At 46.3% G+C, this 18,664-nt stretch overlaps 1 protein-coding gene across 2 annotated transcripts in view; it reads right to left on the minus strand.

Annotated features, from left to right (window-relative positions):
* Positions 1-4,245: 4,245 nt before the first annotated feature.
* NTN4 (netrin 4) overlaps positions 4,246-18,664 on the minus strand; it is a 49,174-nt gene continuing 34,755 nt past the window's right edge. For both annotated transcript variants that reach the window (XM_074870790.1, XM_074870789.1), the window contains exons 6-10: positions 13,628-13,844; positions 12,839-12,951; positions 11,590-11,658; positions 9,636-9,806; positions 4,246-5,991 (exon numbers count right to left, since the gene is read on the minus strand). In XM_074870790.1, coding sequence (XP_074726891.1) covers positions 5,855-5,991; positions 9,636-9,806; positions 11,590-11,658; positions 12,839-12,951; positions 13,628-13,844 — 707 coding nt within the window. In that variant the 3' untranslated portion in view covers positions 4,246-5,854. The remainder of the gene's footprint in view (positions 5,992-9,635; positions 9,807-11,589; positions 11,659-12,838; positions 12,952-13,627; positions 13,845-18,664) is intronic.

An 18,664-nucleotide genomic window follows, 5' to 3' on the forward strand; every position in this document is an offset into this window, starting at 1 on the left:
ATGCCTTGAACTGCAGATTGCATTGCAGAGATCAAGGCTTGGGCGTGATAAAATTTTCCCTGGGCTACGTGCATCAGTTGGGCTTAAGTATATCCATGAGTGCATCACACCTGTGAGCACATCACAACCATGAGCACATCACATCTGCAAGCAGCCCAGAATTATTTTTGCTCCAAAGGACCCACTGGAGTGATGGAGAAATGAGGAGATGGGCACAGCCTGGAGCTGGGCTGAGCACAGAGAGCGGCTCTCCTGATGCCTGCCACAGCATGTTGGCCTCTAGGCCATGCTAACATTTTCAACATGCCAACAAGTTTCCCATATATAGTATATTTCCCAGCTTGTGAGCCTTGCTGAAGGCTCATTGCCTTCCCTTGAAGCAATAAAAGGCATTCGTGATGTTTCTGTGCTGAACTGTGGGAAAAGAAGCTGTGACCCCTGGGCAAGGGCATGCTTTGGAAACACCGTCATCGAAACATCAACACATCAGCCCAGAAGGCCCACAGGCAGCCGATCTTCTCCTGCCTTATCAGAGAGAGGGCTCCTCTGGATGCTGGGGCAGCAGCCACCGGACATTTTTGAGATGTTTATTCTAGCCAGTGTTGATACTGAAGTCAATACAATAACTAAAAATAAAGATTAAAAAAAAAACGAAATACACTGCAGATATTTGTTCCCAAGTTGTTATGTTTACCCATACCATCTCAGCTTTCCATTTAGGCAGGCCACTAGTACCAGATGTTCAGTCATTTTCAGCAACACAGTCATATCCCAGAAGATTTAGCTGTCCAGAGCAACTATATTAAACATGCCTGTAATTTTCCACTGTGACTGGAAGATCACATTCCTCTGGGGCAAGCAATGGCTGGCCAGACAGGCTCCACGCGTGTGTAGCTGGCACAGCCCTGAGCCCTCTCCAGGCTCTTGCCGTGGCAGGAGGGGACACCACTTCTGCAGCTGGCTGGGGCTTGGTCTGGGAGGTGTTGAGGATGGAGGAGAGCCCATCAGTAGCACATCCTGGGAGGTGGGAGACATGCTGCTGGGGTCCATGGGCTGACCAGCTGCCCTACAGCCAGCTGCTGCTGTGGGGAAGGATGTGGCTGAGGCTGAAGGAGCTTCTCCCCTGTCCCTCCTTGCACTCATAGCCTGTAGGCATGGTTGGTGTCTGTTGAGGTGGTCCAAAGAGAAAAATGCTCTTTAACAGAATAAAAGCAGATGTTTCACCTAAACACCTCTGTTCGGTCACCTCCTGCTTCCAGATGAATGGGCTGGGCAGAGGTACCCATCCTGCAGGCCCTGCAGAGCTGGAGAGTGCTCACCCCATTTGCAGATGTTTACTAGTGAGCTGTCGGATGTGTAAGGTGACGTCTCTGAAGGAGGATGTGGGACATCTCTGAGTACAGGCTCCTCCAAGCACTTGGCTTCAGGTAAGTGAAAATTATTGGGTAGATCCAGGTGGCTTGTCCTGCTTTCTTCCACAAGTAGCAGTGATGGCAGAGGACAGTGAAGAAACACTTGCACAGCAGTGTATGTATTTGGCTTAGTGCCTGGTCCTGACAACTCTTATGGGACATGATATGGCTTGGAGAGTCAAGGAGGGACTGAAAACTTGTTGTTGGGGCTGGGTGTTCCTTCCTCTGTGCCAAAGCATCTGCTGAGACCTCGTGTGCAAATCCACCAGAAAGAGTGAAAGAGGTCTCCTGTGAGTGCTTCGGGAGAATACAGGTTTGGAACATATGTAGATACACTGGAGGGGCTGTATTGCCATGTATACTTAAGAGTCTGTGTTGTGGTGGCAGCTGGCTCCAACACACCCGCTTTACCTCCTCCAACCCAAGTTCCTATCACCAACTGAGAGTCACACTTGCAATGCTGACAGAGAGGAGCATGGGGTCTCTGGCAGCCAGCCCTAGCACCTATCACTGATCCCTGGCCAATGCTTACATCTAGCCTCCTACATTGGAAACAGGGATGGATGAAGAGTTCACCATGTTTCCTTCAGTGGCAGGGGGGTACTTGCTCTTTAGGTGCAGGTGAGGCATGCGTACAGCATGGGGATGCTCTGGGGAGAGCTGCTGCAGTTCCCGGTGCCACTGTCACCACTTTGGTCCCTGAAACCGTGGCACTCACCTCTGCTCTCCTCTTGCCAGGAGCAGCACAGTCCAGAGAGGGGCAGCTTGGCCTCTGGGAAGCTGCCAGTTTTGCCTGCATCAGCAGCTCTTGTCTGTAAGGCCAGAAGGGTATTTCTGGAAGAAAAGGCCCTTTTGTGGATGCTGCTGCCAACTCTGATTATGACTGGGCTGGTTTTCCTGCTGCTGATTTTTGTCACACAGCAGGACTGGTCAAGGCATTGCTACTGCTGGAGTCGTCAAGCAATAAATCTACTCTTCAGGTGGGCAGGGACAGGCATCCTGTTCTCATATCACAGAATCACAGAATCACAGAATCATTCAGGTTAGAAAAGACCCTTGGGATCATCAAGTCCAACCATCAGCCTACTCTACAAAGTTCTCCCCTACACCATATCCCCCGACATCTCATCTAAATGACTCCCACATCCAGGGATGGTGACTCCACCACCTCCCTGGGAAGCCTATTGCACTGTCTGACCACTCTTTCTGTGAAAAATTTTTTCCTAATGTCCAGTCTGAACCTCCCCTGTTGCAGTTTAAAGACATTCCCTCTTGTTCTGTCACTAATTCCCTGTGAGAAGAGACCAGCACCAACCTCTCTACAACGTCCTTTCAGGTAGTTGTAGAGAGTGATGAGGTCTCCCCTCAGCCTTCTCTTCCTCAAACTGAACAGTCCCAGCTCCTTCAATCACTCCTCATAGGATTTATTCTCCAGGCCCTTCACCAGCTTCATTGCCCTCCCCTGTACTCACTCCAGCACCTCGATATCTCTCTCGTATTGAGGTGCCCAAAACTGGACACAATACTCCAGCTGTGGCCTCACCAGTGCAGAGTACAGGGGGACTATAACCTCCCTGCTTCTGCTGGTCACACATCTTGCACCACTTCTGCAAATCCGAAGAATTATCGACCTACAACTCTGTCAGAAATGGAGAGAGTATGTCAGAACCATCCCGAAGGAAACTACTAGTATATGTAACAGTTGGGATTAAATAGATAAACCAGGCAGGCTGCTTCCATGAACTCATTCAGTTGCAAAGATTTACTGTCCAAACAAACTTTTCTCACTGAGAAGGATTTAGCTGGCCACTTTGTCACTGTGAGGTGATCTCATATGGACAGAAGGATATCCAGCTCTCCTGCTCTTGGTAAAGGGACACTTCTCCTTCCAGCCAAAATTCCCCTCACAGAAATCTCTCATGGACAGATTTGCCCTATGGAAGCTAATCCCTTTCCTTCATAAAACCATCAGTGTCCAGATCCAAGGCTAGGCGGGGGTCAGACAAGGTGCCATAAGCAGTGTCTGCCGCCAGAGCTGTCCCGATTCCCTGCAGTGCTCTAGCTGGCTGTGACTGTGGGACTCTCTGCTCACACCCTCCAGCTTTCACGTTAATCAGTCAGTCGTTGCAAACATAGTTTTAATGGCATTAAAATAAAGTAAGGCTAAAAATATGTCAGGCAGGTAAAACAGCAAAGTTTTAAATCAGAAGAGAGATGTTGGAGGCTCTTAGTCTCCAAGTGTCTCCATAGGAGGAGTCTCCTCTGCCGGGGAGATGGGTGCTGCTGCAGCGTGGTGCCCTGGCAGCTACTGATTAACCGCCCGCCTCGGGTGCTGCTGCCCACGCCGCAGGTTACGCCTTGGCCCCCTGGCCACTCATTTCTGATGCTTGACTTCACTCTGCAGTGTTTTTATAGACCTTTTGCCACAGTGCTCATTTCCCACAGCCTATTTTTCCCCCTTTACAGTTTCAAATGTTTCAAATGTAGGGCCTGATTTCTGCCATCCCTGGCTTGCTTTTTATGGGTAACTGCTCTGCAGCTCAGCCATCAGGCCTCTGTGGATACAAGGATCTGGACAGCTTTGAAAATACTTAGGTACAATTCCCCTTATGAGAAGAGCTTATAAGCCTCCCAAAATAGAGGTGAAACGGGATTTCTGTGAGCCATCCATGCTGCTTGGCTTTTTACCACATGGTGAATGCTACCTTCCCCAGAGAGGAAAATAGCCCCCATGGCAGCTTCTCTGCACCCAGAGCCATCTTCACTGCACTCTTTAGCACAGGCACGAAGACCATATTGCCAGTGGTGTAAGCAGTAACAGGAGATGAAGATGTTGAGATCATATTATATTTATTACATACATGAGATATAAAAACAAATTACCAAAATAGTATCATTTTTTTGTGAGTCCACAGGACCTTGAAAGAAAAATACATAAGTAAAGCAGATTGGTAGACTCGTGACTTTTCTGGTGTTGCATGTCTTCCTTTTCTTTCCCCTCACACTCATGAACAAAATACACTCTATGCAATGTGGTTTAAAGTTGCTTTATAGAAAAGATATATTTTAGTGCTGAAAACTGCAGTAAACTGTGCTATATTCCATACTGGTGTTAATGAGGAAGTATAATGGCCATGTATATTGCAAACAATAACACAGAGGAAAACAAATAAAATGTTCAGTTTTAAATACTAACATAAAAATAAAATAAACTCCAGGCCCACCATGAATCGCTGGGTTGTGACATGCGAATGCGAGTCCTCTCTGTTCTCTGCATCCACTCCTCTTCCTGCAGGCAGAGTTTTTCTCCTCTGGCAATTGCATTTTTTATCTCAAAGTCTCTTCTTCTCGCACTGTTTGCGAAGTCTCGCTGGAGTCCTGCCCACGGGGTCCAAGTGCTGGTCTGAAGCTGGGACTTCAGTGCAAATACTTTCTCTTTCAAATTGCATCCTCAGATACTCTGAGTGGCCAGTGCCAGGCTGGCCATTCCCTTTATACTGTTAACGCCGTCCAACTGGGGGGATCTTCAGGAGTGCTTCTGTTTCAGTGAGTTCTTTTCATATTCCATCTTCAACCTCTTCTTTCCCCAACACAATTAGACTTCCCGCACCGTGAAGTGGCAGGTAGTAAAGTGCTTTATACAATGAAATATTTACACTAGGGCTAGGTTCGTTTTTTAACGCTTCAAGGACAAAAGCTCAGAGACGCTGCACCCTCTGGAGCTGGCTCTTCTCTGCAGCTGTGTGGTGGGTGGACAGCTGGCCCCGGCCCTGCGTTGCGCTTGTGTCAAGGCAGAGGGGTTTGATTCACTCTGGCAGCTCTGTCCTCGCCAGCACCAGCAGAGAATTTAGCCCCCGAAACCTTCAGTGGGGTGACCAGGTTAAAAGTAAGCGGTATCTTATTCTCTTTGACGGATGCCGTGTCTTAACCCGAGGGGGTGTTTCTAAAGAGCAGTTGTCACTGCCATGCTGCTGTCAGCGCCTGCCCTCTGCTGCAGCCACCGCCTTCCCCACAGCATTCTCTGGGAGCCTCTGGAAGTCACTCAGGATCCATGCTGGCAGCACTGGCAGTGGTGTTTTGCTTCTCAGCTGTAGCTCATGGACATGCTTTCCCTCTCTAGGGTGACAATTTCATCTGGGGTGATCAGTGGCTTCATAGGAGTTGCTCCAACATCACACTGGAGTGAGACAAGCGTCTGCCCCTTTGTTTCCCTCAACATAATGATGAGCTGGGCTCAGGTGAGCCCCTGGCAAGGAAGCTACAGGGGAGTGAATGAACGTTGACCAGGAAGGGTTAAATTAGACAGCGCCTACAACTCTGAATGTCTCGCTACACATTTTGGCACTATTTCCTTACATTCCAGTTTTCATCCTAGAGGTCTTCTCTCTGTGAAGGCTGTTGCATTTTGTGCATGAAGAAATGCCCTAGGCAGTCATGTACCTCTAGTTGCAGTCTCTCTTCAAAATCTCAAGGACCTTTCTTCCAAGAGCCGACTTCCACTGATGGACAAAACTTTTCATGTTGACTATGAGTCTGCCCGTTCGGATGTCCTCGTGTCCTGCCACGAGGTACTCCAAGCCTGCAAACCAGCAAAGCTGTCAGGGACTTCACAGCACTACACATAAGAGGCCTATTGACATTGCAAAGTCAGCCTGGATATCTAGTCCCATGTCAAAAAGCACTTATACAAAGAAATATTTATACATATTGTTTCTCTCATATATCTGTATATCTATACCTCTATCTATACCTATGGAAAAAAGACCCCTGTGGCGCATCTGTCAGTGAGATGCAGTATACTAGCTTTGATTTTGCTAGCTTCTAAATATAAATGGAAGCTGAACCCTGGGGACTGCATTGCAAGTTTTTATACCTTGTTTGGGAACTGCTATTACCTTCATTTGACAGCCACTGGCCTCACCCCTCCCTGAATACACCTGGGCCCAGAAATCAGTTGCATTCCAGTAGTGACAGTGCAGGAGGGCCCAGTGCTGGTGTCTTGCTCAAAATGCCCAGTGCCCCCTTGCAGGCAAAGGCATGCCAGACCCTGATGAGAGGCAATACTAGATTTGCTGGCATGAGCACCCCAGAAGAGCCTGAGGGGGTGGCAGTCATACTGAAATGAGCTGCATTAATTTCTGCCTCTGCCAGATGTTTAGAGACATGACAGCAGCATCTGGCAAAGCCTTGCCTGGTGTCCAGAAGCTGCCAGAAAGGGCTGGAGCATGGCCCTGCAGTGCCCTGCCACAGGGCTCACCCTGGGCATCTGGGTCTGCGCTTGGCTTTCAGGGCACGACTCAACGAGCGCTTGGAGCCAGGCAATAACTGCTAAGCGAGGGGATGGAGTGAAGCATTTGCTTTGAATTAGCTAAAGAAACACTGCCACAGATCCCAACAGCCTAAATGGGCCACGAATATGCCATGAATGGGGATAACTAGGAGGATCATTCCTCCCATGGCAGGAGGAGCTCCCTGCCAGGGCCAGCATCCTGCTGCAGCACATCTCGGGTACGGCAAGCCTGAGGCCCCGCCTGTACCCTCTCCTCCTTGCACCAGTCTGGGGAGCACCACGTGGTGGTACAAACTAGCCTGGGGGAGATCGGAGATCAGTCTCTCCCAGTGCTCTCAGTGGTCTGGCTCCATCCTGGACACAGCAGGGAGTCTGCTAGTGTTTTCTTGGGTTTTCATTTTGTAGTTCAGAATAAAGGGAGACTGTCCCCTAGTTAAAGGTCAAGCATGTTTTTCTTTAATTCAATACAATTTGTTATCTACTTCATCTGAGTTTTTGGGCACACCCCCCCTCTCTTCTGCCAAGTAAACACAGGATATGCGTATGGCAATATCACCCTTTGCAAGACAATAATTTTTGCCATGTCAATCCTGCTGTTATAAACATCACTTTTCAAGGGCTTCTAAAACTCTCTCTCTTGAGAGAAAAACATGGCATGCACCCTCAGAAAGCAAACAAATATTGCCATGGTTGATGATTTGGTAGGGCTTTCTAGATTTTCAACCTGATGTTACAGAAGTGTAAAATTAAAATGAATCAGATGACTGAGATGCCACCAGCCAGGACTTGAGGCTGTGCGTTTTGCCCTGTGTTGCTGGCAGGCAGCTCCATGCTTATTTGTGTCTATGCTTGGCAGAGCCAAGGAGGGGAAGGGGCTCATGTTCCCCTGTGAACAGCTGAGACCTTTAAACCTTTCAGCTCAGTGTCCCCCCAGAAGTCCAACCTGCCTGTGTGGGGGTGTGTGGAGGCGTGCAAAGGTAGCGAATATCCTCTCATAGGAATTTAAGCACATTTATTATCTGAAAACAGCCCATGGATATTTGACAAATGGTTGGAATTTTTATTTCTTGTCAGAGCCTTTAAGAGCCCACTCTCCTTTTGGTATCTCTTTAGCACTGTGAAACAGAATAAAAATATGTCTTTATTTCTTCTATTTTTATCTTTGATCTCCTCTATGGTTTTGGGAGATGTGATCTCCATTACAGCCATATTTCAGGAATTTGTTTTATGTCAACTTGTCTTTTTATCCGGCTGTTTTTGGTTTATACATCTGGAGATCAGAAACTCTTACCCCGAGAGAGGGTTGAATCTGCTAATATAGCATTGACAACCATTCAGAAATGAATGTGGTAGCTAAAGAAAATCATGAGATTTAAAAAAATATCTGGAATCCTTTTTTTTCCACTTTGAAATCATTGAATCTTAAAGATGTGCTCTGTTGATGTTTTCAAGTTTTTCATTAGGACCAAACTTTACAACTTCTTTCTAACATGAAAGCTGAGATTAATTTATACTCATGGGATGCCAGCAGTTGCATTTCAAGACAATACTAAACTTTGCAGTGTAAATCATGAGAGCTGGCAAGGGAGTAATACCTGACGTGTCAGACACCTGGATTGTCTCTAAAGACAATTTCACCTCCACCCTTCTGCTGGTGTCCAAGTGATCTTCATTGATTATGTGATTACTGCTGTCTTCTCCTCTGCTGGGGAAAAATCAGTGAAGCTCCTCTGAAATTAGTGGAGTCACAAAGCTGGGTGTCAGGTGCGAGGCTGCCCTGCCACACTCAGTGTCTGACAGCTTCCATGGCATTCCTCCAGGTTTATATTAAGGCAGACACATCTGGGCTTTCTTGCTTGCATTTGCATTGCATATGGAAAAATAAAACAGCTGTATCTATTTATTTATAGATTTATGGTGTTTTACCAATATCCAAAGTCTTACTGCACTTAAACAGTAAAGTCCTGCCTAATGCTGCTGATTCATCTGACCCTTGCACCTGACAAGACTTCCTGACTACAGCTGTGCTATCATGGCAGCTTGCCTTCAAAGCCAAAGACACTCACTTTGGTGGAGATGAAAGACAACTGCAAACACCTCATCAATGAATAACCTTTCTGCATGATCCAGCCTCGCAGACAGCCCTTTCCCCCAAAGGAAGTTCCTAGTGCTGCACGCACAAGGGATGTCTCAGCACTGAAGTCAACATTTTCATTGGTGATTTCCAAGTGATGTGTGTGCCTTACGGAAAGAAAATCCTTCATCTGAATTAGTTGGTAACTGTTGGTTTATCTTGGAGTTGTAAAGAAAGGTGTGTCAGCTGCAGATTAGTTTTGCTCTATTGAAGAAAATCCAGAGTCTGCATCTCCTTGTCCATACTGGAGACTGCATGCACTGTTTAGCCACCACTGGTTATACTCCATTTCAGTGAAAGATGATGAGAAAAACCTGGGAAGTCAAAGCTCTCCTCTCACTGTGTAAGAGAATCTCTTCCAAATCATGTAGATGCAAATTAGTGTTACTTTCAAAGAGATATCTTCCCTTGAGTTTAGATTAGAACTTCAGTACAATATCATGAGTGAAATTAGATTTAAATGTGTTTTTATGGATTCAAATTAGCATTAGTTTTGAAAAAATATGTCATGTAATCATGGCATGATGTGCACCTCCCTCCCTCTGGGAACAGACTGAAATTGGTAAAGCTGTAAGACTGTTACTATGCTTCATAAAGAGAATTGTACGTTTGAAAGTCTATAGAATGAACAGAGTTTTTCCTCTACAAAATCCAAATTTGATGGAGATTGCTGTTGGACTCCAAATGCTGTATCAACACTGGGCTGCAATCTCAGCTCACTGGCATGAGGGGACAGAGAAGTGGGAAGGAAATCTGTGTAAACGTGTTGGGGATGTACTGCTCAGGGAGTCAAACCTACCAGGATTGAGGATGGGACAAGTGCAGCCTCTGTTAGTCCAGGATTCAGGGTAGAGTGTCCTCTTGCCCCGGAGGACTTTCAGCTTTGTAGATTTCAAGACTTTCTTGATCTTCACATTGACTTCTGCATGGGAGCCTTTGTCATGAGCTGACAAGATCTTTGTCTTGATCACTGGGAAGACATGAATTCAAGACCAGGAATATATAAACTATTTACAGTGCTCGCTTTTTTTTTTTTGTTGTTGGTCTAATTCAAGTGTCTGGGTGAAGCAGTGAGGACAATTACTTTGTTACAGTGGAGTTAGCCTGATGCTTCTTGCTGGGGAGCCTGGAGTCAGCACAGCTGGTGGGGGAGTGCCTGTGTCCCCATATCTGTGGGCAGGAATGCTGCCGGTTGGTTTGGCCACAGCCCCTGGACCTGCCACGTGGGCAGCAGGAGAGGTCCAGTGACCTGATTTTCAAAACTTGTGAGGGCCCTATTTTCCCCCAGACATCAGCAAAGACTTTGTCTCTCTTAGCATTTTTGGAAATCAAGTGGAAAGCCTCGGTTTTAGGGATTGACCTGGGGGCTTTGCTGGCCTCAGCCCAGGCAGCAGGCAGGGGCATGAGGAGCTGCCCTCATACCACCCTGGTGAACACTCCTGCTGCTGGTCCTCCCACTTTGCAGAACTGCCAAATCCAAAAACGTTGTTGGGAACTGAGGCAAATCACAGAGTGTTTTGAGCTCATAGATACCCACACTCCTGCCACCTGGTATCCCACCTGCTGAGCGTCTGCATGTGGAGGTTCAGGGCTCAAGTCTCATGTGTGAACCTCCCCTGTACCGTGCTGATGCCTACACTGGTACATAGCACCATATGGTGGTGTTTTATTCAGCACTGCATGTTAGGAAGCTCAGGGAAACCTCTCCTCCTACAGTATGGCCTCCTGAAGCTCATGATGAGCCTCACAATTCATCTGTCTCTCCAGTTTAGCTGACACCTTTCATGTTGAGTGATGAAAGGGTGGGAAGCCTGAGTGCACTTTAGATAAGATTTCTGAACTTGGTGGTTTTGTGACTTTTTAAAAAATTTCTTATCTTTGGCAAGATTAAACACAGTCACTATCGCAGCCAGGGAGCAAAGCAAAGTAGAAGCAGATTTTTTCCTAATGTCGCTAAGCCAGAGCTATATTTCAATAGCTGGTGGCCCCTTGAACTTCCCTTTGTGGGTTGCTCCACAGCCTGTAGAAGTATTGGTTCTCCCTCTGTGCATTTTCAATTTCAGTGTGAGATGAAACAGGTGTAGGAGACCCCTGGAAGACTGTGAAGGAAGGGAGTGCTACACAGAGCATTCCTTGCTCTGCTGCGGTATGAAGGAGGCATTTCACTGGCACACACCAGAGAGGTCTTGGGAAACAAAGTGCCTCCTCTCATTCATTTAAATCCAACAGACACATAGACAATATACATCACCCCATTGCAACAGCTGAACTTTGTTGACAGGGGGAAGTTCCTGGTGGCTGCTGGAGCTGTTTTCTCCATGTAGTGTCTCTTGTGGTCATCACCGTCCCTCCTTACATTCAGCATAATTCAGATTTAGTGATTTCTAGACTGTGCTTGGGGCCCCTGGTCTACAGACAGTTTTGGTGACCCATTTTTGGTAACAGTGCTTAACTGTCTGTCTTGGACCTAGACAACCTCTCAGGGACACTTCCAGCTCTTGTCCTCCCACGATTTTGGCACAAAGGTATTTTGGTACTGAGACAGGTGGGTAACAGAGCAAGATGCTTCACCCACCTTTTGGCACCATGATATCTATACATTTTCGAAAAGTCAAAGATCTGCCCTCAGACTAAGCAGCCCATGGGTTTGCTGGGACGGAGCAGTGCACACAGGAGCACCTCTCATGCTTTACACTCTTCCACCACCTCACAGCACCTCCCTTTACACACCTGCCACCTCACCCACAACTCACCATAGGTGTACTTCATCCCACAGAAGACCTTGGGATTCCCTAAAACTTGCTCTTTACATTCGCATTTACCTGGGGAAAGAGAAGGAAGCAAACGGCTGTGGATTGTACTTAAAAGACAGGAGCATTCACTGGCAGAGCCCAGGACCTGCCAGAGGTTTTCACATGGTCCACAAGCCCCATGCGAAAAAAGCCCTATTTTCAGATCCAGGCTGAATATGCAATCTTAGTCCAAGGGAAATTATTCCTTGTTTACAATTTGAAGAGAGGGGAAACAAAGGCCTTATTATCTTGCCTTGGGATGCAAATAACACGCATGTCTTTCTCTGTGGTATTTTCCACACTGTAATGTACCAGACAAAATTTTAAAAGGAAACGTTGCAGAGGTTAAGGCAGATTAATGACTTCCGTGATCTTAGAACAAAGAATAACATGATATACTTATTTACATTTAAAATGAAGTTGCCCAGACAAATGATGGAGCTTTCCCTTCAATTAACTCAATTATTGTATCTTCGAGATTTTATCATGCTGCTTTCTGAAAATGGAGGAAATGACGCATGCCTGTTTGCATGCAGTGATTGCAAGGGAGGACAGCTCGATACTGCACTGTGGGGCCAACCTGTCTCGCAGCAACATCACACTGCACCCAATTCCTCCAGACCGGAGGGACAGGAGGGAAATAACTTCACCAGCTGAAGCCATAGCTGAAATGCTAGGCCATCTTGAATCGCATCATAAGCTGCAATTGATGCTAAAATTGTTGTGGGTATTGGGGAAATAAATTCTGAGAAATTTCCTAGTTACTTGCCAATGAAGTGGCAAACCCCACCCTCTAAATAATGTTGCTGGTTTGTCCAACATGTAGTAGTTCTAGTGAATACAAAGACACATTCAAAACATGATGGCCAAGTATAACATAAGAGTATTTAGCCTTGACATTCATAGCTGGGACTGCAAATTCAGGCAGGCAACTCTTGCCTTGCTGACAGCTAAATGCTGGGTGCAGGCTTTCATTGTGGAGCACCTGCCTAAAGGGTTTGCATGTCCTCACATTGATGGGACGAGCCATAAGGCTCCTCTGTCTCATGAAGGGGAAGGAGCTGGTCACACAGGATGTTAATGGGGGAATGTCCATCCCCTCCTGCAACTGCCAGGCCACTAATTACAAGCCAGTGCAGAAGACTGTATCCATACGGGCTGCTGGCAGGAGGGATGGAGCAGGGAAACACGTGTGAAGCCGCCATCCTACCAGAGTGCCGGAGCGCCGAGAAACCCTGCTCGTCCTCCCAGCCCCAGGTGGGCTCGCTCTCATTGAACACCACCTGGAAAGGAGGTGCTTCGTTGTGCCAGGTCACGTCTGAGCTGTTGGGGGGAAAGGGAGACGGTCAGCCTTCCTCCTGGAGCCAGCGGAAAGCCGGGCCAATACCAACCTGTCGTCTGGGTGCAATGTGACTGCACATCTTGGTGATGTTCAATGCGAGGGGCAGTTTTGGAAAGTGAACAGGTTGAGTGTTGTCAGAGTGGGTCATGAATCCATTTGGGGTTTAAAATACATTATAGGGATTTATATGCTATGAATATCCCCAGTGTGGTAAAAAAAAAATAAGATCCAGATAGTGGGATATTATTAAAATGTGCTGTCTTCTCAAAGTCAGAGCTTGACTCTAAGTCCAACACAGTCAATGCAAGCTGAGTTTGGTCTCCTCTCACTCAGATGCCCTGAGGCCCATATTTTGCTTGTGAAGAAGAAGCAACTGTGAAGGTTATGGAAAACACCTGATACATTAACACCAGCACCGAGAGCCAATAATCCAACCTCACCAGTGCCCTACCGCGGTGTGCCAGGCACCCAGGTGAACCACAGCCTCAGCTCCCACTCTAAGTCCAGTTCTTGACCATACCCCAAATATTTTATATAACGGGTATTTTTCAGCCTGCACACCATGCATAAATAAGGTCGGTGCAGTGCCTTCCCTAGGATGGAGACTGCGGGGGTATGGTGAGGCTGGGAGAGGGTGGCCAGGACCTCCCAACTCACCTGCTGCTGTGGCAGTCGCCGGTGCGGGGGTCACAGCTGCGGGCGCAGTCGCAGGGGCGGCAGCCGTAGGCACCGAAGCCCCAGTAGCCAGGGAGGCAGTGGTCGCAGTGGGGCCCTGCCACGCCGGGCTTGCAGGGGCAGTCACCGGTGCTGGGGTCACAGAAGGTGTGGGGGCCCAGGGGGAGTGCAGCCGATCCCAGGGGGTGGCAGGAGCAAGCTGCGGGAGATACCGTGGCAGGAGAGAGAGCATCTGTGAGTGAAAAAGCTCTTCGGGACAAAGGTGCAGGAGATGCCTGTGAAACCGCCACTCTGCCTAGGGACACCGGTGGGGTTTCTGGGCTTTTTTTTCCTCACCCATATAAATCTGAGCAGAGTCTCCCTTTGGACTCTATATGATTTTAACTTTTGTGAGCTATCTTAATTAGTCAACCTACTCTGGTGTCGTGTTTTGTTTTGTCAAACAGCCCTTTATTACTTTCCTTACAGCATCTGGACTCCAATCCAGCAAAGTACCCAGGGACGTGCCTGGCTCACAGTGATCTTTAAGCAGCTGTGGGTGCTTCACTGCAAAAACGAATCAGAGCATAATTGGTTTCTAAAGTAATAACAACTGTCTTGCATCCAGGAGACTAAAAAAACCCCTCAGAATGGTCATTTTAATTAAAGTGGAGGCTGAGCAAAAAGTACCTCTCTATCTCTGTCTGACTTTCTTTTAAAGCCATCATTTCAAAACATTAAAAAAAAGAATTCGGACCTGGACAGCTCAGATATATGCTTTTGCATATAGACTGGGACACAGCTTTGCAGAGTGCATGTTAGAAACACTGGCTGCTCTTTCTTCCTCTCCCACAGCCTGTTGCAGCAGAATGATGCACTGGAAGCATACTGGGACACACTGGGAGAAATAGTCATTTTCTCAAAAATCAGAAAGGGTGCCCTAAAATAGGTGAAGTTTTCCTTGCCTGCTTCTTAGGAGGTTTTTTTTGCATAACTGTAATTTGTGTCTGTTGCAAGACTAGATCTTTTTTCCCCAAAAGATTTTAATCTTTTCAAAGATCAGAAATACAGTTATCAAAAGTGTGAGCCAAACCTCTGACCATTTGGCCTGGTCAGAAGGCAACATGGTGCCCCACAGGACCAGTAGTTGGGTGACTTGTGCACTCCTTCCCTCAGGGTTTGGTTTTCTGACCAGGACATGTTACAGTCAGCCTTGTGAATTATGGTAAAAAATTCTCTGCTGAAAGACTTTTGTCTAAAATTCCATTTACATAAAAACTGGATTTCCTGAGAAAATTTTGTTTGGAGAGAAAATTTTCACCAAATTCTAATATAAGTATTTTTATTTTGCAACCATAAAGGCAATAAAGCAGAAAAAACACTGCATGCAACAAAACCTTTCTTTCTCTTAAAATGCTTATTGCTGTGCACATATATTTAAGTTTGCTCTGACAACATTTTTGTGGTTTCAGGGATTTGACATACCTGGAATGTAATTTCAAAATAGTAAAGGATAGATTAATATTGGCAGGTAACTTAGAGGCGACTATGATTCCAAAACCTTTGCCAAAGTAATCCCCAAATTTTCCCCACCCTTTCCATTCCCAAACAAATATAATTAAATAAAATTAAAAGATTAGAAAGGCTCTCCACAAGCTGCATAACTAGCTGCAGGCAGTGAACTCTGGTACCTTTAATAGCATAGTTTTCAACAGCGCTCACAGACTCGCATACCTTTCTCCTGAAGTCTGTGAAGTGTTTTACACCTGACACATGTAGCCAAATGCTCTCTTTTCCAACTAGATGTGGTGGGTATTTCTGGCATTCCTCAGCCCCTTCAGGGGAAATATCAAGCACTTAAAGCTCTTCTATCCTCCTCTCAGTCAGTGAGCTAAACCCACTGCTCAGAGAGAGTCCTGTTTCGGTTGGGTTTCAGCTGAGTTTTACACCCAACCCTACTGGCATTGGAGCTTTTTATGTTTTAGACAAAGCTTTTGCACAATTTTTTTCCTAATGGAAATTTAATAGCAGTGGCAACACCATGGTGAGGCAAGAATATTAAATTTACAGAGGGTGTTACGAAAAATAGAGCAGTAAACTGACAGGCAATGAAAATGGCAATTAAAAATGAGAACGTAGTTGGCTACACTTTTCAATGAACGCTGCAAAGAGAAGCGCTGCAGTGGGAACACGCTGAGCAATACAGAGACATAAAGTGCAGCCCATCACTATGCACCAAGCACAGAAATGAGACTGGAGCCTAAATGTGAACATGTTGTACCAATTTTTAAAGAAATGCACAAAAATAGGACCAAGTGAGTCCATACTATGGCAATGGCAGGAAGAAAAGGACTGCAGGACTGATTATACAATGTTAGGCAGCTGCAGCTACTGCTCCCTCATGGGCTGCTGCTGCACTGAGTGTTGCGTTTAGACCCCATTTTCCTCCTTCCACCCAATCTGCACCTCACTGTAGCACAGGTAGTAGGGGAGTCTCCTCCAGGAAGGTGAGAAGAGCAGCCAAGCAGCAGATAAAGCAGGTATAGACAGTGTTTGGATGGCACTTCGTGGTGGATACAGGGGCGCAGAGTGTGAGACTCTCAGCGCGAGGCTTCGGGACAGTGCCTGTCTCATGTGGCATGGGCACCCCACCGGGGAGGCCAGGCGTTTCCACAGCCAAGGGAGCTCCAGTGAGAGAAGGGCTGGCTGGGCACCACTAGCTTGGGACCAAGAGAAACTTTCTGCAAGCTTGATCTTTTTTCGTTCTTTTCAATTTGTAAGCAGCATCATTAAAATGCCAGTTTACCACCCTGTACTACATAGCAATATTTTGCGCATGACTTCCACGCACACATGAATCAACAGCCGCCTGTCCCAGTGTTGCATGTGCTGATTGGGATCGAAACCCAGTAAGTGGGACTCCAGTGGAGCTGAATTTCTCTGCCCTTGATTGGTGATACTGTTGTGGTTTCTTCAGCTGCCAGCCAACCTTTGGAAATGACAAATATTTACCCTCAAAAACCTACAGTTGAAGAGCAAAAATAAACTCAGCAATTATAAAACCCAATTTATTGTCTGCAATTATACTGTAGCTGAGGCTTAAAAATTCATGAGGGATGTAAAGAAAAGGACCGATTGGTATGGTCGGGGGAAAGAGTCATCAGATTGCTGTTTTAAACAGCAGAATGTCTCGTTTTATTGGGTACACACCTACTCCTGAGCAAATATTATATACACTTTGCCTACAAGAATCTTTAAAGTATCCTTAAAGATTATGGCTTAACAACTCCTTTATTTACTTTGACCTTGGTATTTTTAAATTTTCAATGCTATCCCATGGTTGAGCAATTGCAGTGCCTTGAGCCAGAAGCAAGCAGGCAATGCTGTGGCCTTCCCTGAAAGAATAGCTGGGCATTACACACGTGTCCCTTGTTACTGAAGACTGTGGCACGGTCCTTGGAAATGTGCCAGGCATAGGCTGCAATTCATCTTATATAATTTAACTTAGCAGTCATTAGTCATTTGCTACGGCCCTGCAAGCTGCTGGGCTCCCCCGTGAGATTTGGAGTCCCCAGGTGCAGGGAGCAGCCCCTGCAGCCAGAGATCAGAAAGGAAATGGTGAAGGGGTCTGAGGGAGGGTTTGAAAAGCTCAGAGAGAAATAATCTGTGTGTTTGTAGCAATAGGGTCTCTGAAAGGAAACCACTCAGATAATCCCTACACTTTTGTGGAACGCAGTTTATGCCGGCGAAAGTTGTGTCCCTGAGATACTTGAGTACTTCATGCTCAGTATTCATAAATACAAAAAAACATAAAAAGCAACAAAGTAGATGTACTTAATGCAGAAGATAAATAAATGTAGACTTCTCACTGTACTCAAAGCTATCTTACAGTTCTTGCCAAATATATGTTATCTTTGGTCTTTAAATACCAGGGCTCATGAATACATAGTGGTCCGTAAAGAGGTTGAATTGTTGCATTAAAGAGTAACAGAAACAAATTTATAGACTTTATACCAGGCACACTTTTTGGGGGGGGAAAAAATGTGGAAAGTGGAATGCCAGAGGCCAGCGATTTAGAGATGAATGCAGAAAGCCGAGAGAACTGAGCACCAGCATATGTCAACAAAAATACCCATTAATCACCTCATCTCCACAGCTTTCTCCTGCCTAGAAGGGCTGGGAGAAACTTTTTAATCGAGTCTCTTGGGATTTGGCTAACATATAGCTAATGACGTGATATAATGCCTGAATTCATTAGCGCTGGTCTAACTTGCGCACAGGCACACGCACACTGTTGGCAGCCTTCCCTTTGAGCTGTGGCTGTTTTGCAGCAGTATGTCCCGAGACCTCTATTTCCATCCGGGTTTGCGAGGAAGCAGGGTCCATGCTGGCCAGCCCAGGAGGTGCCATTTGACTTCCTCTTGGACACTCCAAACAGCCACAGGATTTTGACTGGGCGTTTTGGCACCAGGAAAACCCTACGATGGGTCTCTTGTGAAATTCCATCTCCTCAATGAGCTGCATGAGATGTCACAGGAGATGGCAGCCACTCCTACCACCTTCAAGGTGAAGGGCATTATTTTTAGGTTCCAGAAGCCCGCACTCAAATCAGTGACAAAGCTTGACTCGGCTTCAATGGCCTTGGAAAAGTGTGTGCTCTTCCCTGATGGGAGCTAGCATGTAAAAAGCATCAGGAATTACAATCCTAGTGAAGGTAGCACAATTCCAGTAAAAGCACATTTTGGAGCTTGAGGGTCCCATACAGAATTTGCTGCAGTCTTTCATCCTCTGTTATCTACCAATCTACCAATTAATCCAATTGTTTGGGTTTTTTAATCAGCAAGCCTGAATCTATGAGTTAGGAAAAAACCCTCAAGCCCCTACTTTGGGTCTAAGCGCAATATTTAAACCTGTCTTTTTACTCATGAGACTCCAAAACTAAAGTTTGTTGCCTAGGTTCTGGCAATAATTATGGAGGGAAAGTATCTGATGTTTCAGAGAAGTAGACTTGGAACTTCAATGTACACAAGTAGGTAAAGG

This window comes from Strix uralensis, chromosome 5 (genome assembly GCF_047716275.1).
Source record: "Strix uralensis isolate ZFMK-TIS-50842 chromosome 5, bStrUra1, whole genome shotgun sequence".
NCBI classification, from domain to species: Eukaryota; Metazoa; Chordata; class Aves; order Strigiformes; family Strigidae; genus Strix; species Strix uralensis.